Source organism: Scyliorhinus canicula, chromosome 18 (genome assembly GCF_902713615.1).
Source record: "Scyliorhinus canicula chromosome 18, sScyCan1.1, whole genome shotgun sequence".
NCBI lineage: Eukaryota > Metazoa > Chordata > Chondrichthyes > Carcharhiniformes > Scyliorhinidae > Scyliorhinus > Scyliorhinus canicula.
Genome location: NC_052163.1, coordinates 98765514 through 98791129, shown reverse-complemented (window position 1 = coordinate 98791129; position 25616 = coordinate 98765514). Strand labels below are relative to the sequence as shown.

Below are 25616 nucleotides of genomic sequence, written 5' to 3'. Positions count from 1 at the left end.
TGACTTTGATCTATTTTGTGATTTTGCTGATAAAAGATCTGCCCTCGCAGGCTCTCCGCAGATCTAATAAGTCACCATGAATGTGCTGCCTCAGAGCTTTGCAGTGAAAACACCAGGGAGCAGTGAGTTATAGAAAATAAATAGTTCTGTCAGACAACTGATTTAAACACTGTTAATGCAGCTATTTTATAACGAGGATTCTCCCACACCAAAGAGAAGACTAGGCACCAGGGATCAAAGCTTAGACTCTGAAACTGTAACCACGAGATCAGGCTTATGTGTGGCAATATTACAGCCTCATAACTCAATCCCAGCCATTTGGTGTTCTCGATGAATATGTCAGCCAAACCTCAGTATCACACTCTTGTCCTTAAGTCAAACAGTCATTGGTTCCACTTGAAAGAGTAAACAAAATATCTAGGCTGACATTCCTGTGAAGTCCTGAGGAAGTGCTGCACTATTAAAGGGGCTGTCTTTCAGGTAAAGCCCTGAGCCCTGTTTTTCCCTCTCAGTGCCAAAGCCTTGTTTTTCCCTCTCAGTGCTCGTTATAAATCCCACGGCAGTATTTTTGAAAAAGAACAGGAGAGTTAGAACCCCGACAGTGGAGAAGGAGGCCCATTGAGTCTGCAACAACCCTCCGAAGGATAACTCTACCCAGGTCCACTCCTCTGCCCACCCCACCCTATCCCCGTAACCCCACCTGCACATCCCTGGACACAAAGAGCATTTTAGCATGGCCAATTCACCTAACCTGCACATCTTTCGACTGGGTCCAACAGGAGAACCCGGAGGAAACCCATGCAGAGACAGGGAGAATGTGCAAACTCCACGCAGCCACCCAAGGCTGGAACCAAACCTGGATCCCTGGCACTGTGAAGCAGCAGTACTAATCACTGTGCCGCCCTGGTGTTCTGAGCTAAATGTTCTCCTCGGTGTTCTAACCTAAATGTATCCGAAAATCAACAGAACAGCAAACAGACGATCTGGACATTTATCACCATTTGTTGTTCGTTGCACCTTTCTGTGCATTAATTGGTTGCCATTTTTCCGACAATATAAAAATGTCTTTACTTCAAAAGTATTTCATTGGCTGTAAAGCACAATGGGACATCCTGAGCTTGTGAGGTGCTAATTAAGTGCAAGGCTTTGCAAATCTTTGGAAATTAAAAAATCCTGGTGATTTAGGGCGCGATTTAACGGAAAAGTTTCTAAGGGCGGGGTTTACCGGCTGTTCATGCCGGCGGGAAATTCCGCTCCCACGCTGACACATGGGTTTCCCAGCAACGGGGGGGTGCTGTCAACATCATTGACAACGGCAGGGCCGGTAGATCCTGCTGGCGAACCGCCTCCACCACCGACAAACACACGGCGCCTGGTGGGAAAATCCTGCTCGAAGTGTAATTTCAGGTGGGATTGGCTGGGAGTTTCTCCCTGGCTCTGTCGCCGAGCTCCCCACTGCTATCTAACCAGACTTAGTCACTTTTTTGGGCCCTGAGGAGTTTCTCTCCGGGCTAATCAGCACTGTGAGCGTGAGCTAACCGAATTGGAAAAGTCCACTGACCAGCGTGGGTGTTTCGTGGCGCTCGCAGCGTGGAGAAAGACCACAGGCGTGATTTTTCATTCCCAGGATCTACCTGGCTTGCAAACCTTGCGAATTCTAACGTGATCTTACGAGACGTTGCAATGTAAATGCCACCCATTGTGGGCAGGATCACTTTTTTAGCAAATTTGCATATTAAAGCGAGGCAGCTCGTCTCACTCCAATGTGCAGATTCTCAAGGTACTCGCAGCTTGGGATCTGTCTCCTTCGACTCGGAGATCTCAGGCGGGTGCCGTTCAGTACTGGTCTCCACAAACAGAGACATTATGGAATGACACTCATGGGGATCTCCCAGAAGATCAGAAGCCCCTAGGTGCATGCCCTTTGAGCAGGGTGGTACTCTGGCACTGCTGGTGCTACTCGGGCACTGCCCAGGTGGCACCAGCAGTGGCACTATCAAGGTGCCATTTTTGCACGATGTGATTGGGCCAGGGATGCCTTGCATGTGGGGACCCTCTCACAGTGAGTTGGGGCTTGGGAGATGGTAAGGGATTGCTTCAGGGTCTCCAGAGATTGTGATCTCTCAGTACACTAAGAGGTTCTGACGAGCGGAGCTCCTCGTTGCACAAAAGGGGGCTATGTGTGGCCCTGGTTCCATGCTGGGAAACACGCGGCCAAATATGCTTGCTTTTAGACTTTGTTCCCATTTCATTAAATCCTGCCCCACTCTATTGGTTCAATTCGGGGCATCCTCGGGCTGTTTCCCAGCCGGGGGGGGGGGGGGGGGGGGGGGGGGGGGGGGGGGGGGGGGGGGGGGGGGTGGGGGGGGGGGGGGGATGCCAGCCTGGCGCCACCAGCCCAGCCTGTCTGTGCCCCTGCCAGCTGGCAGTGCCATCTGGGCACCTTACAAGGGTGCCAGGCTGGCAGTACCAGGGTAGCCAGGTGGCACCAACAGTGCCAGGTGCCACCCTGCCCAGAGAACAAGCACTGGGGCCACAGATCCCCAGGGAAACCCCCACCCTTCATACGGCCCCTCATCCTTTTATGGGCATCCTTTCATGCTCTGACCCTTGGCAGTGCCACCTGGGTACCCTGGTACTGGCATCCTGGCAGTACTCTTGTCAGTGCCACTTGGGCACCTCTGCAGTACCAGGATTGCAGTCCCAATGTTCCAGCATGGCAGTGCCGAGGTGCCTGGGAGCCAGGGGGAGCCAGGGTGCCACCCTGCCACATTCCTGGCCACCCAGGTGCCTCCAGTGGCCTGGGGACCCCGCAGGTGCTGTTCCGCCTGGCCCACGTTTGTGCGGACCAGTATTAATCAGCCCCCTGCTGGGGTATCCCTGGGCAGGCCGATAGATGCCTGGAGCCAGTTAGATCCAGCGACGGTGCAGTTCAGTGGGTTCTTAAACCTACTTAACCATGCGATACTGGGTCCCGTCCCTCACGACGTCTCGTGAGAACTGGTTAGATCCCGCGAGGCGTTATGGCCTTTTGGAAGCCCAAGGGAGGCCTCTCCAGACATTTACTGTCTACGTCCCGCTTCAATTCCAGCAGGACGTGGCCGGTATATTACACCCTTCGTTGATGCACTGATGTAGTATGTTTGAATGCCAACATCGTGGCAATAGTGGGATGGGCAGACATTGTAAGGACACCTACAGAAAGGACAGCCTTCCATGGAGTATGATCACATGTACCTGATGGCCAAGTTGAAGTGACATAGTGCAGCCTAGAGTAGCTAATGTGTCTGCCCACTCACTCGGTCAGCTGCAGTTTGTCACCAGGAACAGTGAAGATTAATAAAAACATCACAGGGTCAGCTAGATCTAAATGTATTCCATATCCATCAGCTTTATAGGGCACATTAAAGAGAAATAAAGACATAAATTGGCAAATGGCATGACACCTCCAAGATAGTCGAATGGCCTCCTTTGTGCTGGACCGCATAATGATGCTATGATGAATTGATTAAGTAATAAATAATCATGCAGTGAAGCAGATATTACCAATAAGGAAAAGAATGAGTTTCAGAACCTGATTGTTGATGGATTCATGGTAGTTATATCAGTTGTTTGATGGATTAGATGATTCATTGTTAAATGATTGACTGAGTTTATGTTGACAGACATCAATGAATGCGCTGACCCTGTGAACTGCATCAATGGCCTGTGTGTGAACACCCCTGGGAGCTACCTATGCAACTGCCCGACGGATTTCGAGCTGAATCCCACAGGGGTTGGCTGTGTGGGTAAGTCTGATCCCCACTTTTAGTTAATTTATTGAAAGTAACATTTAACCTGTCCATGGAAATGGAAGCACTAAATTATATAATATGGCAGTCGCTGGTGAGAGCACATCTCAGTCATTGGGACAGAGGTGATCAGAGCAACAATGCTTAATCACATGCTTAATCATCGAAATTCAATTCACCGAGCCCTTCTTGGTATATTATGGTGATATAAAAGGAGGATCCTCCAACCCAGTGATCAATAAGAGAAATCGTCCAGGGATTATAGTTTTCCAAACTATGCTCACTTCAAAATTCATTCTGATCTAGCATAAAACATTGGCAAGGTTACAGGGTTTCCATTACTCCAGGAACTGGAGGAGATAATCCAATCTTCTGTCTCTATGAGAGTGGTGCCCAGGACAATTAACAGTCACCAACCCTCGTTCTCTCCCCCCCCCCCCCCCCCCCCCCCCCCCCCCGGCCCTCATAGTTACCTCCTCAGTCTGTGTTCAATCTTCTCCAACATGGTCTGCTCTACCTACCTGATTAATCTCCTTGCACAGACCATTAATGTCTTAAACTATCAGGGACAGTATCCATTCTATCATTTAACCTTCCCAGGGAACATTCTAAACACCACCTAGTAGGTAAATGTTCAGTATGTCCACCTATCCTCATATCTCATTTCTGGCTGCCTCCCATTCACTGAAATCATTGTTTGTGCCTCCACATCAGAGCTGTGCTCTGATACTCAGTGCCGTGAACATGGGATGGAGCAGTTTCTTTGGCTGTTTCTATCTCGCTACTATCAGTTTCTTCATTAAATAAGAGGCAAAACCTGTCCCAGCATCAGTGATTAGGCCCATTACTCCCAGTATGAACATGCAAACAAGGAGCCATTTGGCCCCTCAAGCCATTTAATAAAATCATGGCTGATCTGCTAGTCACCTCAAATCTGCATCCCGCCTATCCCAATAACCTATTATTACTCTCTACTATAGAGTCTATTTAATGTAAAGAAAATATCTAACAGCAGGTTAATGTATGTTATCCCTATGGGGATAGGGACCTCAACTGTTCTTGGCTCAATGTGTTACACATAAGGTTGATAATTGTCTCAACTTCAAAAACATGACCCTGGACTCAAATCGTCAATTAATTTTCAGACACGCCATACACATGCACACACACACCAAGCACATGCACACACATACACGTACACACATTCATGTATGTACATCCATATGCAAACCAAAATCTAATATCTGAAACGAAAAAGCAATTCTCTTGTTTCAATTTAGTTTATTCGCTGCGCACAATGCAATCTCCTCGATATTGGGGAGACCAGATGTAGGCCGGGTGACCACTTTGCAGGAAACCGCCATAGTCCGTCAACGTAACCCCAAGCTTCCAGTCACATCTCATTTTAATTCTCCACTTTGCACCACTCTGACCTTTCTATCCTTGGCATCCAATGAAGCTCAAGACAAGCTCGAGGAACAGCACTTCACCTTTCAACTGCGCATTTTACAGCCTTATGGACTCAACACCGAGTTAAACAATTTTAAATCATAACCTGTCCCCCCATTTTGTTTCCTTTTTCTCAGTTTTCTTTTTCTTCTTCCTTCTATCCCATTTCCTTTTGTTTGCTTTTCAGGATCTTGCCATCCTCTAGACACAGCTTATGTTTCTTTACTCATTCCATTCCCACTCCCTTTTGCCTTGCACCAGGAAATCTCTTGTCAATTAATCTTTCCTGCCCTCCACCTGATCACAGACCTTTCCTTCTGTTCTTTTTCTACCCTCCTCCTTTTCCCTTGCTCGAAGCCTATATTATTTCTAACTTTTCTCGCTTCTGATGACAGGTCAGCGACCCGAGACGTAAATTCTTGTTTGTCTGTCCACGAATGTTGTGAGGCGTATGGAGTATGTCCAGCAATTATTTTCTATAAGCTATCCGCAGGGTTGCCTCATTCCCCCGAACGGTCACGCACAAAATGGCAGCGTTGTGAAACACCGTACGCACCTGTGTGGCACACAATCACAAAACTATATTGGAAAATCCTATTTTTTTTCTCTGCTTCCTTTGTAATGCTTCTCTTGATGATTTTCTGGTAGCCGCCCGCCACCTACACAGGCATGGTCATTGTCTAAGCTTACCGTTCATGTTTTGCTCCATTGCAGACACGCGTGTTGGTAACTGCTTCCTAGAGACCGTGCCGAGGGGAGATGGTGGCATCTCCTGCAGTGCAGAGATTGGCGTTGGCGTCACTCGAGCCTCGTGCTGTTGCTCCCTGGGTAGGGCTTGGGGAAACCCTTGTGAATTCTGCCCCCTGGTCAACTCAAGTAAGTGCAACCAATGTATTTCGGGTACCTTTATTGGGCAATTAGGTTAGGGGTGATTGTGAGGATGGAAGGAGATTTAAATGGAAATTATGAAAGAGGAAATCTAAAATTTCCTGAGGTCCTCCTTGTGATGAAACGCATAAAGCAAGTCTGCACATCATGTTATGCACGACCTCCGACCACTAAGTGGCAGTGTAAACCCACCACACGACATTGTGGCTGGGGAGTTGGGAGTAGGTCGTGCAAGGGGATAGACATATTTAGCAATGATTCTACAATAGTAATTAGTATTAGTAGGTTATTATTTTATTTATCTTAGTTATCTTTATCATACTGTTGTTCCATAAGAAAGTATTTAAATCAGAGGTTCTGTAGCATCATTTACTTCGGCCAGTCTACAGAACATGACATCCCTCCACAGAGTTGTTCAGAAACACCAAGGTTTTTCTTGGGATTACGCCCCTGCCATGTGCCACAGAAGTTAAGTATTTCTGTGTTTTCTAATGAACCATGCAATATTGCAGGATGTTGAAATTATGAAGCATCAAGTGTAGCAATATCAAGCAGGCACTCCCAGATCCTTGGGGCTCCAGCTCAAGTTAGTTTTCACGGTAGGACCCACAAAACCTGACCTCAGCTTCCCTGCTATTTGTTTCCGAGCCCTACAATATGTCCATCCATCGCCAGTGCAAGGCAGGAGTGAGCACCTCCTTCTCAGCAGCACACCATCCTCTGGAATCGTAGTCTCCTTTACTGATTGCAGTCGGACTGGCTCTAGAACAGCAGGGAACAGTTTCAGATAAAGGGCAGGTTATATTATGGGTGCCCTGTACCGTGTAAATTTGCAATTACTGAAGTGCAAATTTAAGTTTCCTGGGATGAAGGTAATCCTCGCTGGGCAAAGATTACCACATCAATACAATAGAGAGAAATAAAAGAGCTTGACAACAGAGGGGAAACTTGACACAAGGAGGTAAGAGAGAGATGAAAGGCTGGAAATAAGATAACGGTGAGAAACACAAATTGAAGGTTTGAGCTGTGATAGAATTTGAAATGCGGAGAAATTATCTATGGGGTAACAAACTTTGTGTTAACTGATATAGAGGACGAGAATCTCTGACCTCCTGTGGTGTGTTTCTCGGAAGTGGAAGGCATCCCGCTGTTGGCAGCCGGCTGAATCTTCTGGTCCCGTCGCTGTCAATGGGATTTCCCATTGAATCCATCCCTCCCGTTGCCGGGAAACCCAGAAGATCCCAATGGCATAAACAGCCGGACGATTTCGCCCATACACTGTAAATACTCATTATTAAACCATAAATTTTATTGCAGCTGAATACAAGACTCTGTGTCCAGGAGGAGAAGGTTTCAGACCAAACCCCATCACAGTCATCCTGGAGGGTAAGTCAACCATTTCACAAAAATCCCATTATGAAGAGAGCGTGCTATGGACTGCAATGTGACTGCTGATTGTCTTCTGCAGATATCGATGAGTGTCAGGAGTTACCAGGCCTTTGTCAGGGCGGTAACTGTGTTAACACCTTTGGCAGCTTCCAGTGTGAGTGTCCAGCTGGATACTATCTGAACGAGGATACCCGTATATGTGAAGGTGAGAATGGACATTGAACCCTGGCATCAACTTCAGGCTTTGTGAACAGGAAAGAGGCTGCAGTTGTTATAGAAATTAGCACATCTTTCACGTCTGTCTATCCATAGCTTTAACCCTTGACCACAATGAGGCCCAATGAACTTTCTATCTCCCTGGACTGACCAATCAGTTTTGTTTTCAGTTCATGGAGCTAAATAAACAATTTAACCAAAAGTAAAAGAATGTGAACTCTTTAATTCTGTTGTTTCTATTTCCTGCTCTATCTCCGATGTCACCCCAACCTCTCCCTTTAATCTCACCTTCCTAAAGTCCTTTACTTACCTCCTTTTCTTGATTCATCTGGTCTTTAGTTGAGAGCAGATTTTGAAAAGAAAATGGATGTTTCTCATCATCAAATTAGTTGTTAAATAAATTAATGGACCCTGGTTCAACTACAGTTTGTGGTTAAGCATTCCACATTAAAACCACACTCTGTACAAAGATTTTTTAAAAATCTCTTGAATTCCACTTGTGATGATCTTAGACCATCTCATTGCTGTCTGAATGACTATTGCCACTATTTACCTTCTCACACTTCTCCCTAAACTTTGAAGAGCCCTCTCAGATCATCCCATTCTTCGCCTTGGAAAAGTTCCAGTTCCTCAAGGCTGTCTTTATAAATATTCTAATGGATCAATGCTGCATCTTTTTCATTGGTTTTATGTCCTATTAACATCTTTTTCATTCAACAAAACCTTGCTTTTGTATTCTGAGCTTTCCGGTTGCATTTTGCACCCTCGCCAACCTGTGCTGCATCTGTTCATCTGCAACCCAAAAACTCTCTGCTCCAACTCGCCAATTAAAATCTTAACATTTCAGGCATACTTCATTTCCTACCAGTATTTCTAAAATGCATTGCATCTCATTTTTCTTCATTGAACTGTATATGCCATCAATATGCCCATCCTGTTGGCTTGCCCATGTCCCCTGATGCAATCTTTCATGATCTTCCTCACATTTGCACACCAACAAGTTGTTGGTATCAGTGCATTTTAACAGTGGTCGTTCAATTTCTAAGTCTAAACCAATTCTATATAATGTAGTCAAGAGCAGCCGATGGAACACCACATCCATACCAAGAAACATCCTTTTACTTTCTGCCATCCAAATGTTTCTCTGCCCACTTGCCCAATTGTTTGTTATATTTTACCATGTTAACCTTTGAAACACCGTACACACCACATCTGCTACATTTCATTCATCGCTCCTCTCTGCCTGTCCTTCATTAATGGGATTTGATTAATTTGAATGTTATGTCTTTATTCAGATATCGATGAGTGCACCACTCACATCGGAATCTGTGGGCCTGGAACATGCTACAACACCTTGGGCAACTATACCTGTGTCTGTCCTCCGGAGTACATGCAAGTCAATGGAGGAAACAACTGTATGGGTAAGAGGCTTGCATTGTGCCGTGTGCTCAGATATACTCAGAGGATATGATGAGCTAAATTACAAACTCACAATAGCTCACAAGGATTAAAGCAATGGGAGAGTGCTTGTCAGCTTCATGCACAGGGACAATAATGGCGTATTCCAAAAACAGTAGAGCTAAGAACATGACCCAAAATTTACACCATACAAGATATTTCTTCTAATATTAATACTGTGCGATGTAATACTGGGTCTATGTCTCCATAGTCTATCAGAGTTCTTCAGTGGAGTTATCCTTGGAAACCTCTCCAGTGTAATAAACGCTGACCCACGGGAGCAGTTGCAAATTATAAACACAAGCTGACCACTTTACATCAACCTAAATAAATCCGCCTGCTATTTACACTCAGGACTATATTTTCTCCAAGTCCAGATGACTTAGGAGGCGTTTAAAAATGGCAGGGGGGGGGGGCTCTGATTCCAGGATTCCCAACCCCGTTCCTAAGCGGTCCGATTTTCAGGAATGCCAGTGTGGGCTGCTTTAGGTCAGTCGCACGTACCCAGCACTCTCGACCTGGCCAACTCCACTGCATGTCCTCTCCTGTGAACGTTTCATAGAGCCAGGCCAGGTTTTTAAAAAGCCGTGGTTAAAGACACACCAGAGCTTGACAGAGGGGGCATGAGGGACCATGGGGAATGGGCAGGGGGAAATAGCTTGGCATAGGGGGAATTAGGGGCCATGGGGGGTGTTTGTGGGGTAACAGTTTGGCATGAGGTGCCATGGGGTGGCATAGCCGGGTAATGGGGACATGAGGTGTGTGTGGGGTTGAGGGGTGAAAGTTGGCGGGTCTTTCTGCTTCTATTTTCACTGGGCCTTAGTCCCACATCACCGTGTCGGGCCTTTTAGAAAGCCTGCCTTGGCACCGGGCCATCCCTGTATTTGCCTCTGAACTCTTTTCCAAGTCAGCTGGCCTAACTGAAACCTGTAACATGTCCTTGCAGGCATTTTCCTCTGAGGCGGATGGTCCCAATCCCGCTATTCGCCTTAGTGATGAATATTCAGGCCTAATGAACATCAATAGAAAAGGCCAATCTGTCATTTTACACAAGTCACACGTGCCTGTACAGAAGGTGACCTTGTGCACAATGTAAAGTTTGTCTTGGTATGTAATAAATGCTGTGTCTAGTGGGCACCGCTGGACGATACTAATTCCTTTATAGCATTCAGTTGTATATAATTGACAATCTCATCTAAATTGCCTTGTATGTCACATTCAGCCTGTATAGTGCTGACTTGCATAAGTAGACATTTCTATAATGTTCGCAGATAATTGAACATTATATAAGAGTGAGTGGATATATATGTAGCAATCAGCCCCATAGAGTACTCATTCATCCATAGCATTGTAAAGGAAGCACTCCATTATAGCAATCATCTACCTGAGGGTCTCTGATCGCCTGGGAGACCTTCCCCCCCCCCCCCCCCCCCCCCCCGCCGAAGAGCCGTTCCACCTGGTCCCGGTTTGTGGGGTCCAGTGCTGAACGGCGCCCGGCTGGGATCTCCTCAGTGAGGCCGATAGATGCCGGGTGGTGTTCGATCCAGCAATAGTTTAGCTAAGTGAGCTTTTAAGCTCTTTTAGTGATGCGAGTCTGGGTCCCGCTCATTGTGGGCAGGATCCAGATTGCGACGTTGCGAGAATCCCGGGAGAGGCCTCTTCCAGAGTCTAATGGCCACGTTCCATCCCAGTATCAGAGTAGGTAGTGAATGCTGTTCCTTTTTGGCAGAAGGATTGAGAATCTGAAGCCACAGATATAATATGACTGGCAGAAGAACCAACATTGAATGAAGGAAAACTTTTTTTTGGAGTGAGTGGGTGGGATTTAGAATGAACTGCCTGAGGGTGTGCGAGAGGCGGATTCAGTTGTGGCTTTCAAAGGTGGGGGGGGGGGGGGGGGGGGCAACAATTTGTATTAATAATGTAGTAAACTGACCCAAGGAGTTTCACAGGAATATTCACAGACTCAAATCTGATACCAAACCACAAAAGGCGATATTAGGGCAGGGAACCAAAACATAGAAAAAAAGATGTTGGGTTTTAAGATGCATCTTAAAGGGGAAGAGAGAGGTGGAGAGGTTCAATAGTGGAATCAGCCCTTTCTCCTTTGTATTTATGTGAAAATCACTTTCACTTCTTCCTTTGACCACATTTGCTCAGATACCAGGGGCGGGATTCTCCCCTACCTGGCGGTGCTGGGGGTCCCGGCGCGAAGGAGTGGCGTGAACCACTTCGGCATCGGGCCGCCTCAAAGGTGCGGAATCCTCCGCACCTTCACGGCTAGGCCGGCTCCGGAGTGGTTTACGCCGCGCTGGCTGGCGGGGAAGGGGCTTGGTGCCACGCCAACCGGTGCCGAAGGGCCTCCGCCAGCCGGCACGAGTTGGTGCATGCGCGGGAGCACCAGCGTGTGCTGGCGTCATCCCAGCGCATGTGTGGAGGGTTCATATCCACATCGGCCATCACGGAGGACCATAGCGGCCGATGCGGAACAATAGAGTGCCCCCCCCGGCACATGCCCGCCCGCGGATCGGCGGGCCCCGATTGCGGGCCAAGCCACCGTAGGGGCACCTCCTGGGGCCAGAACCCCCATCCCCTCCCAAGGACCACAGAGGCCACCCGTGTCGCCAGGTCCCGCTGTTAAGGACCTACTCTTATTTACGCCGGTGGCAGGATTTACGCCGCCCCCTGGCGATTATCCAACCCGGCGGGGGGGGGGTTGGAGAATCCCATCCCTGGGAACCAGATAGGATGTTTCAGTCAAAACTGTGTCACTTGTATATATACGCTACAACCAGTGGTTCAGCAGTGTCTGAGCGAGAGTTTTATTTAAAAACACCTGTTTTCTGAATTGTGATAGATATGAGGAAGAGTGTCTGCTATCGGAACTTCAATGATACGTGTGAGAACGAACTTTCCTTCAACATGACCAAGAAGATGTGCTGCTGCTCGTACAACGTGGGCAAGGGATGGAATAAGCCCTGTGAACCCTGCCCAACCCCAGCCACATGTGAGTCAGCAATAGGTCATGGGTCGTGGAGGGAGGGTGGGGCTGGGGGGTGGTGGGGGAGAGATGTGGAGGGATTGTATAATTTAACAAAAAGATGCGAGGCAAAGTAGTGCCCATGTTAACCTAACATTTGTAATGCTGTCGATAGCGATGGTCAGTGAGGTGAATGGTGATGATCAGTGGGGTGGATGGTGATGGTCAGTGGGGTGGATGGTGATGGTCAGTGGGGTGGATGGTGATGGTCAGTGGGGTGGATGGTGATAGTCAGTGGGGTGGGGTGGATGGTGATGGTCAGTGTGGTGGATGGTGATGGTCAGTGGGGTGGGGTGGATGGCGATGGTCAGTGGGGTGGATGGTGATGGTCAGCGGGTGGATGGTGATGGTCAGTGGGGTGGATGGTGATGGTCAGTGGGGTGGATGGCGATGGTCAGTGGGGTGGATGGTGATGGTCAGCGGGTGGATGGTGATGGTCAGTGGGGTGGATGGTGATGGTCAGTGGGGTGGATGGTGATGGTCAGTGGGTGGATGGTGATGGTTAGTGGGTGGATGGTGATGGTCAGTATTGTGATGGATGATGTTGATGACTCTGATGATTCTACATGAGGTAAAATGGTGACTGTCAGTGAGGTGAGACAATGTTATCTAAGGTTTAATCTTTATTTACATGAGGTGAAGCGATAACTGTATATGTTGACTGTTAGTGATGATATGTGTGAGGTAAATTAATGAACATTCTCTTTCAGCTCACTATCAGCTCCTGTGTGGGAATCAGGCTCCTGGGTTTATCATTGACATCCATACTGGCAAACCAGTTGGTGAGTGTCCACTGCTTTCTACAGGTTTTCTGCAAACGATGGCGATCGTGCAAAATGCAAACTAAAAATTAATTCTCACGAGTCACCATATTCCTAATGTTGAAAGTAACTGCCTGGAAAAGATCTGAGGATTCATATCTGTTGACAGTTGCAGTACAGTTTGAACAAGTTAAAGCATCAATCAGTCCATATTCTCTGCTTTGAGGGCTACATCAAAGGGAGTGTTGGAAACCTGCCTCTCTGTGCCATACTCTTTCACTTAGTCCCTTCTTAATGTCCTATCACTTTGGTTGTTCTTCTTTACAGAGTGAGCAGGGTGCAATGTAAATATCACCACAGCCCCAGATGACCATAGGCTGCTCTCCCCTTTGAGAGCTGACTGGTGGTGATTTAACCAGAGGGTCACCGCACCACAGGTGAGGGGCAAGGTTGAAAAGGCGGAGCCTTCATGAATAACTTGAGATGGTAGGGGACTTGAGGCTCCGGTTCATTAACCAGCCACTCAGTCAACTGAGCTAATGTGGAAGGGTGCAATCAGTAATAATCTTTATTATTGTGACAAGTGGGCTTCCATTAACACTGCAATGAAGTTACTGTGAAAACCCCTAGTCACCACACCCTGACGCCTCTTCGGGGACACGGAGGGAGAATTCAGAACGTCCAATTCACCTAACAAGCACGTCTTTCAGGACCTGTGAGAGGAAACCAGAGCACCCGGAGGAAACCCACGCAAACATGTGGGGAACGTGCAGACTCCGCACAGACAGTGACCCAAACCGGGAATCGAACCCGGGTCCCTGGCGGCGTGAAGCAATAGTGCTAACCACTGTGCTACCGTGCTGCCCACTTGCGATGTTGCCCATGCAAATAAATTTATTCATACACATAGGGTGGAGATTTAGATTATGTGCTCCACTCAACCAATCCGAGTATAGTCAACAAAGCATTTCTGAATGTTGGGCATGAAAGATTAATACAAAAAGGCAGATCAGTACAAAAATAAACTCTTGCTCAATATCTTCAAGGTGCAGTTGGAATGCAGCTGTTGATGGGAAATTGTTCTTTTTCAATAAGAAAGCAGATTTAATTTCAATCATTCTTTGTGAATCTAAACAGAACAGTTTCAGATTGAACTTGAATGAGCCATGCCATCTGTCTATTTATTGAGCGCTGCGGGCTTGGAGGTCTGTGACTTCACGATTGTATGTGAGCAACAATGGGGATGATTTTCAGCTCTTAATTTATGTGTCTGTTTCATGTGCAGATATTGATGAGTGTCGGGAAATCCCAGGCATTTGTGCTAATGGCGTCTGTATTAACCAAATCGGTAACTTCCGTTGTGAGTGTCCGATGGGCTTCAGTTACAACAACGTGTTCCTGATTTGTGAAGGTAGACAGTCACTTTACTGCTGCATTTTTGTAATGATACATTTTAGTCTGTCATACTTACATCTTCTGTTCCAGCAAGTTAATGATGAATAACAAAACCCTCTCTTTGCCTGTCGTTTCGGGGTAGATATTGATGAGTGCACCAATGGAGATAACCTGTGCCAGCGGAATGCCGACTGTATCAACATCCCAGGCAGTTATCGCTGCGAGTGTTCCCCAGGATTTAAACTCTCACTGAGAGGAGCCTGTGTTGGTGAGTAGTGGCCGGGTGTATTGTCCACGGATTGCCAAATTCAACCCACTTAAAAAATATCACAGGTCCCGCCAGACGACAGCTGTTTTTCAAATGGTGAGAGGGAAATGTCACTGGGTGTGGAAATGAAGGATATCAATTGGATATCATTCATCCAGAAAGTGGTTAGAGCTCACCCAGGGCTGCACATAGTTATTTTTCTAATTGGTACAGGGTTTTTGTCTCCACCATTCTATCGGGGTGATTCACTCTAGCTAGGATTCCATCCAGGCTGTTCCTAAGGGCCCTTGTCCCTCAGGGCCCCTGTCCCCGTGGGTGATGAGTACAGAACCCCTAGCTCTATGGATGCTGTATAAAGAAACCTCTGCCCCTATGAGTGGTGTATACAAGCCTAGCTGTCCCTACAGATGGTGAATACAGACCCCTCCCTGTACCTATTAGTAGTGTGTACAGATCTCCCTGCCCGATGGATAATGTGTACTGACCCCTCTGTTCCTGTGGGTGATGTGTACAGAGTTCACCAATTTACAGATATGGGGCGGGATTCTCCCAACGGGAGTCTAAGTGCCGACGCCAGAGTAAAAACTGGAGTGTTTTACTCTGGCATCGGCGCCCGTTCCCAGACCCCTATTCTCCACCCTCCGTGGAGCTAGCAGGGGCGTCGCGTGATTTACGGGGGCGGGGCCTCGGCGCGGCATCGGCACCTTGGGTCCCACTCATGCGCAGTTGGGCCGGCGCTAACTAGCGCATGCGCGGTGGCCATCCTCCCCAGGCGGCCCCGCACAAAAATAGGTGCATGGATCCAGGCTTGACGGCAGAAGAAAGGAGGCCCGCCGACAGAGAGGCCGGCCCGCCGATTGGTGGGTCCCGATCGCGGGCCAGGCCACTCCGGAGGGCCTCCCCGGGGTTGGAACCCCCCCCCCCCCAGGCTGCACCCAGCCCTTGAAGCCCCAGGTCCTCCCGGCCCGAGAGCAGGTTTGAACGGCGCCGGCGGGACTGTCATTTTTTTCGCCAGCCGCTCGGCCAATTCAGGCCGGGGAATCGCCGCTCGCCGTTTGCGGCGATTCTCCGAGCGGCCCGGCGCGATTCGCATGGCGATGGTTTCAGCGGGGTGGTGGGAGAATCGCGTGCGGGGGTCGGGGTGGGCGTGGCGCGATTCGCGTGGTGCCCCGGCGATTCTCCCACCCGGCGGTGGGGGGGGGGGGGGAATACCGCCCATGGTGTAAAAGCATTTCATCCAATGTATTTTTCTGGTAGATCGTAATGAGTGTCAGGAGATCCCAAATGTCTGTAGCCATGGAGAGTGTATCGATACAGAAGGGAGTTATCGGTGTCTTTGCCATAATGGATTCAAAGCAACAGCTGACCAAACAATGTGCATGGGTAAGAGATCGTGCAGTGTCTCATCATTCACCCACAGAGACCAATCTATTCTTTGAGTGTGAGATGGTGAGTGACCTGTGTGCATGTTTGTGTTGTAGATATCGATGAGTGCGACCGACAGCCCTGTGGAAATGGAACCTGCAAGAACACAGTTGGATCTTACAACTGCCTCTGCTTCCCTGGGTTTGACCTCACTCACAACAACGACTGCATGGGTAAGGGAAACAGTTTCTGGAAAATATCCCTGAACACTAAACATACCCAGCCTCACAGTAATTCTTCATTTTGTTGCTGTAAAAATGTAAGTGACTACATTCTGAAATTAGCTGCAGACTTTCCCTCTCTAAAGCAGGGACCCTAAAGCAGAACTTACGCACCATCTCTTGATTTGGTGCAGATCAGCGCGCACCACGAATTCAATTCCAAATGTCAAAGTCAACACAAACATTTTTCACAAATTATTATTACTTTAGACAAATGAGAATAGTCAGGAGCAGTGTGAACCCTTGAAAATTGATAACAGTGATATTGTCAATGAGATTGAGGATAATGGCAGATACTCTAATTGGCAAGATGTGACTAGTGGTGTCCCACAAGGGATCAGTGTTGTGACCTCAACTATTCACGATGGCCGGAATTCTCTGGCCGGTGGGATTCCCTTTTCCTGCTGGCAGCGGACTCCTGTCCATGGGTTTCCCGGCGGCATGGGGTGGCTTCAGTGGAAAATCCCATTGACAAGGTGCGGGCAGCGAACGTCCCGCTACCCAAAAATACACGACCAAGGGACTGGAGAATTCAGCACTACATTTATTAATAACATAAATGATGGAACCGAATAGCCATATATCCAGTTTTGCTGATGACACCAAGATAGGCAGCATAGTAAGTAATGTAACCATAGGAAGCATAAAATTACAAAAATATATATATTTTTTCAAGTTTATTTTTCTTTATTAAGGGGCAATTTAGCATGGCCAATCCACCTACCCTGCACATCTTTGGGTTGTGAGGGTGAGACCCACGCAGACATGAGGAAAATGTGCAAACTCCACACGGGCAGTGACCCGGGGCCGGGATCGAACCCGGGACCTCGCCGCGGTGAGGCAGCAGTGCTAACTACTGTGCCACCATGTTGCCCTTACAAAAATATATTAATGTATGAAGTGAATGAACAAAATTATGTCAAATGGATTTCAATGTAGGGAAATGTGAGGATATCCACCTTGGAGCTAATCAGGGTAGAATAGGATATTTTCTAAATGGTGTACAGCTACAAACAGTGCAGGTCCAAAGAGACTTGGGGTCCAGATTATCTCAAATGTTTTGAACACAGAAATAATCCTAAAGGTCTAAAGGTGGCCTTTTTTCCCCTGAGTGAAACAAAATACAAGGGAGCAGAAATTGTACTTCAGCTATACAAAGGCCCGGTCAGGCCACATCTGGAGTAGTGTGAGCAGTTCTTGGCACCATACGTTGGGAAAGAGGGCGTACAAAATGTAGGTTTACCAGAATCATATCTAGAACCGGGGGGGGGGGGGGGGGGGGGGGGGGGGGGGGGGGGGGGTGGGATTAGAACCAGGCCATTTCAGAGTCAAATTCAGAAGCATATCCACACACAAATAGTTGCAGAAGTTTGGAACTCTTGCAAATTGTGACTGATGCTGGATAATCTTCCCTTGTTCCTCTCTCCCGAGGATATTCCTGAGCTGAACATCTTGGTCCCACAGTGCGTACAAGATTACCAAACAAAGCATTCAGAAGTCTTTAGCTGTAACACTTTAAAAGATCATTAGTTCCACCAATTCCTTGTAAAATCAGTACCACCTTGCTCCTGCAGGACAGTATAGGCAGAAAAATGATAAATCTAGTCTCACCGTACAGGGCATCAGCAAGAGTGGACAGTGTGGGAGATTAGATGGGAGAAACCAGATAGTCAGGATTAAGGGACACCACACTTAGATTTTAAAAGCCTGCAAATTATAGTCCTTTAAAATGTATTATGAATAACACATTTTTTAGTTAATATAACCACCGCAATGTTTCATTTAACTTGGTTACATCATTGATCATTTTTATACTCTGGTTCGTTCAGCAATTTTTTCATTCCTGTTTCTGCAGGATGCCCAGTTTTAGAATCAGTTATAAATCTTAAGTCCACACTTACCATTACATTTCCTCTTTTTAGATATTGATGAATGCTCGACTCTGGGTGGTCAGGTCTGTAGAAACGGACAGTGTATAAACAGCGTGGGGTCTTTCCAGTGCCTTTGTCAGGATGGCTATGAGCTGCCCCCTGATGGGAAGAATTGTGTTGGTGAGTGTTCAATGCTTGGTCTGTCTGTAACCTCGTTGGTTATGTTTTATGTCTGCCAGCATTCGCTAGTGGTATTGACTAAAGATCTCTCACAAACCATACGATGAGATCCTCCATTGATTTCAACTGATGGCTTTTATTCACCACATTATCAATACAGCAAGCCCAGTGACACACCTGGGAGCGATAGGCACATTTACATGGTTTCCAGCTCAGCTCGATATTTATCGACAACCGATATTCCCAGTAAGTCAGGCACAACCTCACTGAGTGTGATTATTACCCCTTTCCAATGGCTGGATCACACTGAGCTACACTACAGCAGATGAGTGTGGGTAGTCTTGTCTGTGGCCTGAGGTATTGATTACAGGGACAACTGTTCCTCTGTGTGGTAATTCAGTCCCATTTCAAGCTGCTATTCCTTGTCTGGAAAGTGTAGAAGATAATGCTGGACATTGGCTTTTTGACAAACTTTACATAATTAACTTTTTCCCCCAAGAAATATTTTCATCAGGCCACACAATGTTTAATATATTTTTTTTTAAGTGTTCCTCACATTTGAGGTGCTGATTAATTACAGAGATAAGAGTGTACTACCAGGATGAGAATTTGGATATGAAATTTATTGAAGAATGTGAGTACGAGATGGATGAAATTTGATAAAGAGTGTGGGTTACAAGCTAGATGGGTTTTAATAAAGGGACTGGGCCTTTGATTGTCAAGTGTTTATCTTTTGTTGACCTTGAGTATTTCTTATGTTCCAATGTCTTATCCTATAATTTCATGGATTTACCCAACATGAGCACTTTATAACTGGAGCAGATTAAGGCCAAATTATAAATCGATAGAATTTTATACAATAACCTTGGGCGCGATTCTCCGCTCCCCACACCGGGTGGGAGAATCGCGGGAGGGTCGGGCGACTCACGACATGCCCCCCTGGCACCCCCCGTGATTCTCCCACCCCCCGCTCGGAAGAATCGCCGCTCGCCGTTTTTCACGGCGACCGGCGATTCTCCGACCCGTATGGGCCGAGCGGCCTGCCGTTCGCGACCGGTTCACGACGGCGGCAACCACACCTGGTCGCTGCCGTCGTGAACATGGCGGCAAAAGCTGGTTTGAAGCTTGTGGGGGGCGGAGAGGGGAGTGAGCACCACGGCCGTGCTCAGGAGGGGACTGGCCCGCGATCGGTGTCCACCGATCGTCGGGCTGGCGTCTCAAAGGGACGCACTCTTTCCCCTCCGCCGCCCTGCAAGATCAAGCCACCACGTCTTGCGGGGCAGCTGAGGGGAAGACGGCAACCCCGCATGCGCGGGTTTGAGCCGTCAGCCGTCGTGACGTCAGCTGCGCATGCGCGGGTTGGAGCCGGCCAACCTGCGCATGCGCGGCTGACGTCACTTACGTATGCCGGCCGTGTCATTCTCGACGCGCCGCCTTGACGCAAGCGTCAAGGCCCAGCGGCCGAGAGTTATGGAGGGCCGCTCCTAGCCCCCGGGGTGGGGGTGAATAAGGTGAGAAGAGCGGCCTCCGAGGCCGTCGTGAAACTCGGCCGAGTTCACGACGGCCTTCACAATTTTTCACGGGAGCGGAGAATTTCGCCCCTTGTATCTGAGGATTTATCCATAAAGTCAATGAGGTTGTTTTCTGTGCTGAAATAGTAAAGAAGGGAAGTTAATGCAAAACCATTAAGTGTTCAATATAACCATGCTGTTAATCTAATAAATCACGGGCAAGAAATCCATGGAATAATTTTAATTATTTTACACTTGTTTACATGTGGTGTGATTATTCACAAAGAGAGTTGAAGTAAACAAAAGAGATGCGGCATGATTGCCCACTTGTGTCTGGGGTCTAATTTGGCTCGACGCCCATCGAACAGGCGCCAGAATGTGGCAACTAGGGGCTTTTCACAGTAACGTCATTTGAAGCCTACTTGTGAAAATAAGCGATTTTCATTTCATTTCATTTCTTGTGACGATTGTAAGAAATGTTATATTTTATATTTTGTATTTTTGCAGTAATGTCATTAAAATCACTGTTTCAGACGCATGCAGTCAGTATGTCTGCTAAAGCTGTGATTAAAGGGTCAGAAGAGTTGGTTAACCTTGATTTTGCAGAGGGAGTGTTCTACTGAGAACACTGAGATTTGAGAAGCATTTACTTGTTTACAGATAGGTGGCTAATGGAATATTGTTTTGGTTTGGATGTTACTGGGGTGTAGATAATTTATGAGATGTATTTGATCTTGGCTAACCACACCATGGGATATCTTGTTGGAGGAGTCAAAAGAATGCCTTATGCTTTGGGTGCAGATGATGTAATTAAGGGGAGGAGCCAGGTCTGTCTGTAGTTTCAGTTTGCCAATGTATTTAGTCTGCCAAGATTGCTCCTGAAAGGTTCTCTTCAAGAGTTGTACACAGAAAAACAAGACATTTGATGCTTAACTTTATTTATAAGTGATATTTGAATGATATTGGTTTGTTTAATTAGAATATATAATGGTAAGTATATGGAATAAGTTCAAGTTTTTCCTTTTACTTAAGAACTGTTGTAACTGTTATCTGAAAAACTATTTCTTTGTTGTTAATGTGGTTAATTCTGTGTTTAAAATAAAGTTTGTTTGAGCAAAAAAGATAGCTATTGGTCACTTACCGCACAGTTTTACAAATTGCAAATAGTTGGTTTCTCATCTGGGTTCCTAACACTTTTTATCTCTTTTAGATATCAATGAATGCAGCATCTTCCCCGGCACGTGTGCACCTGGGACTTGCCAGAATTTAGATGGTTCTTTCCGGTGTATCTGTCCACCTGGGTACGAAGTACAGAATGACCATTGCATCGGTAAATAGAATGAGATGGAAGAATGTTGGGTTACTGTTGTGTGGCTGGATTTTGATGGTACAAACCAGTTCCCCCTAAAATGGGTAGACACAGAAAGCAAATGTGGCAGATCCTGAAGCCATGGTTCTTGGTACTGACTAAGAAAGTTTGATGACATGGTTCACACTGCAGTGTTGAGCAATGCAAGTTTAAAGAATCCAATGACTAACACTTATATCTCACAGCTCAGTGGAAGCTGAGGACACTTGGTGAATGGATGCTGTTTGTTTACATGAATTAATCAGCCACTTTTGTGATTCAAGAGTAAAATATTTTTTTCAACGTAGATTTTTCAATTTCAGTTTTCCCCTAAGGATCTGTCTGCACTGGTGTTTGCTGTTCACTGGGTGCTGGCTTCCAGTATTTTATTTTCCAGATTTTTGCCTGTTGACACTTCTGTTACATAGGGTGCTCACGCACTGCCTGTCTGTGCTAGAGATTTCAGGCACTGACTCTGTAATTTCAGGTCCAGAATCGCTATCCATCTACAGGTACTAGCTCTCTCTGATATGGGGTCCATTGACTGCCAGTATTTTTCAGTCCATTATCCCATAGACCAGGCATTGTCAAACTTGGGGGCACGACCCGTGGGTGGGTCGCGAGTGGGTGTTGGGAGGTGGGCGGAGCCGTCCGCCGCGGCGCTCCCGATTGCACAAATCCGTGCGCAGCAGCCGGCTTTTAATAATGCCGGCTGCGAGCCGCTTTCAAAATGGCCAGGAACAGATTTTTAAAAATTTGGCTGCACTGCCCGATTAATGGTGCAAATGCGCATGCCGCATTTTTTTTACATGGTCGCAGCCCTTTTCTTCTCAAGTCCGGGGGGCCAAAGGGACCCAAAACCATTTTCTCCATTTTTGTCAGCAACAAACAAGGTAAGAGAAAATGGTGGGTCACGCAGGTCGGCTGGCGTGGGTCGCGAAGGTCAGCCGGCGTGGATCGCGAAGGTCGGCCGGGTTGGGTCGCGAAGGTTGGCCGCTTGGTAAAAATGGGTTCCGGAAAAAATGTTTGAAAAACACTGCCATAGACATTTGTCATGTGAGAGCTGAGACATGTGAATGTGTTGCCCATTATTCCATAGTGGGGGTCGGTTAGCTCAGTTGGCTGGACTGTTGGTTCGTGATGCGGAATGGCTGAAGTTATCCATGAAGGCCCTGCCTTCTCAGCCTCGCCCCTCGCCTGAGGAGTGGTGACCCTCGGAATAAATCAACACCAGTCAGCTCTCTGTCAAAAAGGGGCGAGCAGCCGATGGCCCTTGGGGTGGGGGTATCACATCCAAATCAATGCTGTTCTCACCCAACATCCACACAAACCTGATACATGGCATGGGTCACAGAGCAGCAAGTGTCTGCCAAGATTTATTTCAGTTGTACAAATACAGTGATTAGATTAAGGTGTCCAGATAGCAAATTAATTGTCTCTGCCCAACATTGTTTCACCTGCATATGAGAAAACAGTGGCCAGGATTTGCGCTCCTGAGTCGGGTGCAAACCTGATCCAGGAAAAGGAGACCCTGAAGTTGGGATTTTCTTCTTGGAGGTTGGGCTGGATTAGAAATCAGGCCTGCCATCCTGGAATGTGTGCGCAAACTGCCCAGTGTGGAGGCGGGCTGGTCGGAAGGCCTACATCTGTACATGGAACTTTGTGAATGGTTGAGAAACAACAACAACAAAACAAAATATGCCCCTTCAGCCCTCACTCCCCTTCACTCTCAATGCCCTATATGCCAACCTATTCCCCTGTAGCCCTCCATACTCTTTGTGTCAAACTGTGGTGCTCTACCCAGTCTCATGGTCCCTCAAATCCCAATTCCTCTACCCACTCCGATAGTCCCTCCTAACTGTGTACCCCTCCACCCACCCCCATGGATCCTCATCCCATATGTCCTTCTACCCATGGATCCTCATACCTCCAAAGCACCCTTTGCCCCTCTACCCACCCCCAAGGATGCAGATACTCTTGTGCCCCTCTACCCACTCCCTAAGGCCCCTCCTACCTCCAAGGCCCCGCCTACCCCTATGGTAACTCATGGCCACTTTTCATCCCCATGGCCCTTTGCAGCCCCACGTTGTGACAACTCATGCCAACCCTTGCCCTATTCATGCCAACTTATCTAGTATCTAATTTGGGCAAACCTCTGGAGCCATGTTGACATCAAACAAAGTTGTGTCTATTGACGAGCCCACTATTACTTAAAAAACACCCTTCTTGATTTAAAAAAAAAATCAATACATTGAAATTCCTTTAATTAATCTCTGACAGGGCAGCCTGGTGGCGCAGTGGTTAGCATAGCGGCCTCACGGCACCGAGGTCCCAGGTTCGATCCCGGCTCTAAATCACTGTCCATGTGGAGTTTGCACATTCTCCCCGTGTTTGCTTGGGTTTCGCCCCCAGAACCCAAATAATATGTGCAGTGTAGGTGGATTGGCCAAGCTAAATTGCCCCTTAATTGGAAAATAATTAATTGGGTACTCTAAATTTAAAAAGAAAATTAATCTCTGATAAAAACAAACATTTCACTTAAGTACTTAATATCATTTGGAGCTGTCAATCAAATTGCTCACTGTACAGGCACCCCACTGTGATAATGGCAGGTTATAAAACCTGTCATGTAGCACAAATCCTATAATGATAATCCTCAGTCCTATGTCACTGGACAGAGTGAAATATCCAGCAGTTTTTTTTCTTTTTCTTGTAAAATATTTTTATTCTCCATTTTCACATTTTCTTCAGAATTTACACCCCACCAACAAACAGTAAACGGTAACGAATACAATGTCAATCCCCTTATTAACAACAACGATCCCATCCTCCCACCACCCCCCAAACAACGACCCACCTGACAATATAAGCATTAAATAAAACAATAGCTCCCAAGGAGGAAAAAAGGAAAAAAGAAAAAGGAATCAGGAATCACCTATGGTCACCATTGGCATATATAATCCAACCCCCAACCCCCCTAATATTCAACGCCATCCAATCACTGAAAGAGTACCGTGAATGACACCCATGAATTGTAGACACTCCCCCCACCCCCCCCCTCCACCCCCCACCCCTCTCCCAGACTCCTCCCTCCACTTCCTCTTGTAAACTTCCCCCCCAACCTCGGTTCCTTCCCCCGATTTTTCACCCCGGCTAGACTCACCGAAACCTGTTCTACCAGGCTCCGATAGCTGCAGCCCCCCCCCCCCCCCCCCCCCCCCCCCCCCCCACCTCACTCCACTCCCTTTCACTGCCCGGCTTAAGCCGGCCAGCATGGAGACCCCTGCCCAGGTCTCCTTCCCCCTTGCCCGGTCCCAGGAAAACCAAGAAATCCTCTTTAGCACACAACCCCAGCATACACACCCAAGCCCCAAAGAACCATCATTGCAAATGAAAGTCCCAACTCTTCCCTTGTCGAAATATACAGCGTTGAGTCATTTAGTACATACACCAACACGCAGTGAAAAATAAAGTTACATGAGGCTACATCGGTACACGACCTGCTCTAAGTCCCATTTCTCAATTCTGCCGTAGTCCTTCTGCCTTCGCAAACTCTTCCGCTGCTTCTGCTGTCCCAAAATAAAAATCCTTGGATTTGTAGGTCACCCTCAACTTAGCTGGGTATACTATGCTGCACTGTACCTTACTGATGTACAGTGCCCTCTTCACCCGGCTAAAGGCAGCCTGCCTCCTCGCCAGCTCCACTATAAAGTCCTGGTATATGCATATACCAGCTCGGGTTGCTGCTGCTGCTGACCTTTTGTTTTTACCGTTCTGCCAGGAGATCTAGGAATGGTTGCCATCTCATGAAAAACCCCTGCACTGACCCCCTTAGGGCAAATTTCACCCTCTCCAATTTAATAAACCCCGCCATATCATTGACCCAGGCCTCCACGCTTGGGGGCCTCGCATCCTTCCACTGAAGAAGAATCCTCCGCCGGGCTACTAGGGATGCAAAGGCCAGAACACCGGCCTCTTTCGCCTCCTGCACTCCCGGCACCCCTGCAACCCCAAATATTGCGAGTCCCCAGCCTGGATTGACCCTGGATCCTACCACCCTCGATACCGTCCTTGCTACACCCTTCCAAAATTCCCCCAGCGCTGGGCATGCCCAGAACATGTGGACATAGTTTGCTGGGCTCCCTGAGCACCTAATACACCTGTCCTCGGTCCCAAAAAAACGGCTCATCCTTGTCCCGGTCATATGAGCCCTATGCAGTACCTTAAACTGTATGAGGCTAAGCCTCGCACACGAAGAGGAGGAGTTCACCCTTTCTAGGGCATCCGCCCACGTCCCCTCCTCAATCTCCTCACCCAGCTCCTCCTCACATTTATCTTTCAGCTCCTCCACCAAGGCCTCGTCTACCTCCTGCATCACCTGGTACACTTTCGAGATTCTCCCCTC

General features: G+C 47.5%; 1 protein-coding gene across 1 annotated transcript in view; it reads left to right on the top strand.

Moving 5' to 3' along the window:
• fbn2b (fibrillin 2b) overlaps nt 1-25616 on the top strand; it is a 310225-nt gene that overhangs the window by 186131 nt on the left and 98478 nt on the right. The window contains exons 36-48 of the mRNA XM_038776744.1: nt 3666-3788; nt 5955-6116; nt 7446-7514; nt 7597-7722; nt 9029-9154; nt 12049-12198; nt 12942-13013; nt 14278-14403; nt 14530-14655; nt 15913-16038; nt 16137-16253; nt 18224-18352; nt 21074-21193. Of these exons, the coding sequence (XP_038632672.1) occupies nt 3666-3788; nt 5955-6116; nt 7446-7514; nt 7597-7722; nt 9029-9154; nt 12049-12198; nt 12942-13013; nt 14278-14403; nt 14530-14655; nt 15913-16038; nt 16137-16253; nt 18224-18352; nt 21074-21193 (1572 nt within the window). The remainder of the gene's footprint in view (nt 1-3665; nt 3789-5954; nt 6117-7445; nt 7515-7596; nt 7723-9028; nt 9155-12048; nt 12199-12941; nt 13014-14277; nt 14404-14529; nt 14656-15912; nt 16039-16136; nt 16254-18223; nt 18353-21073; nt 21194-25616) is intronic.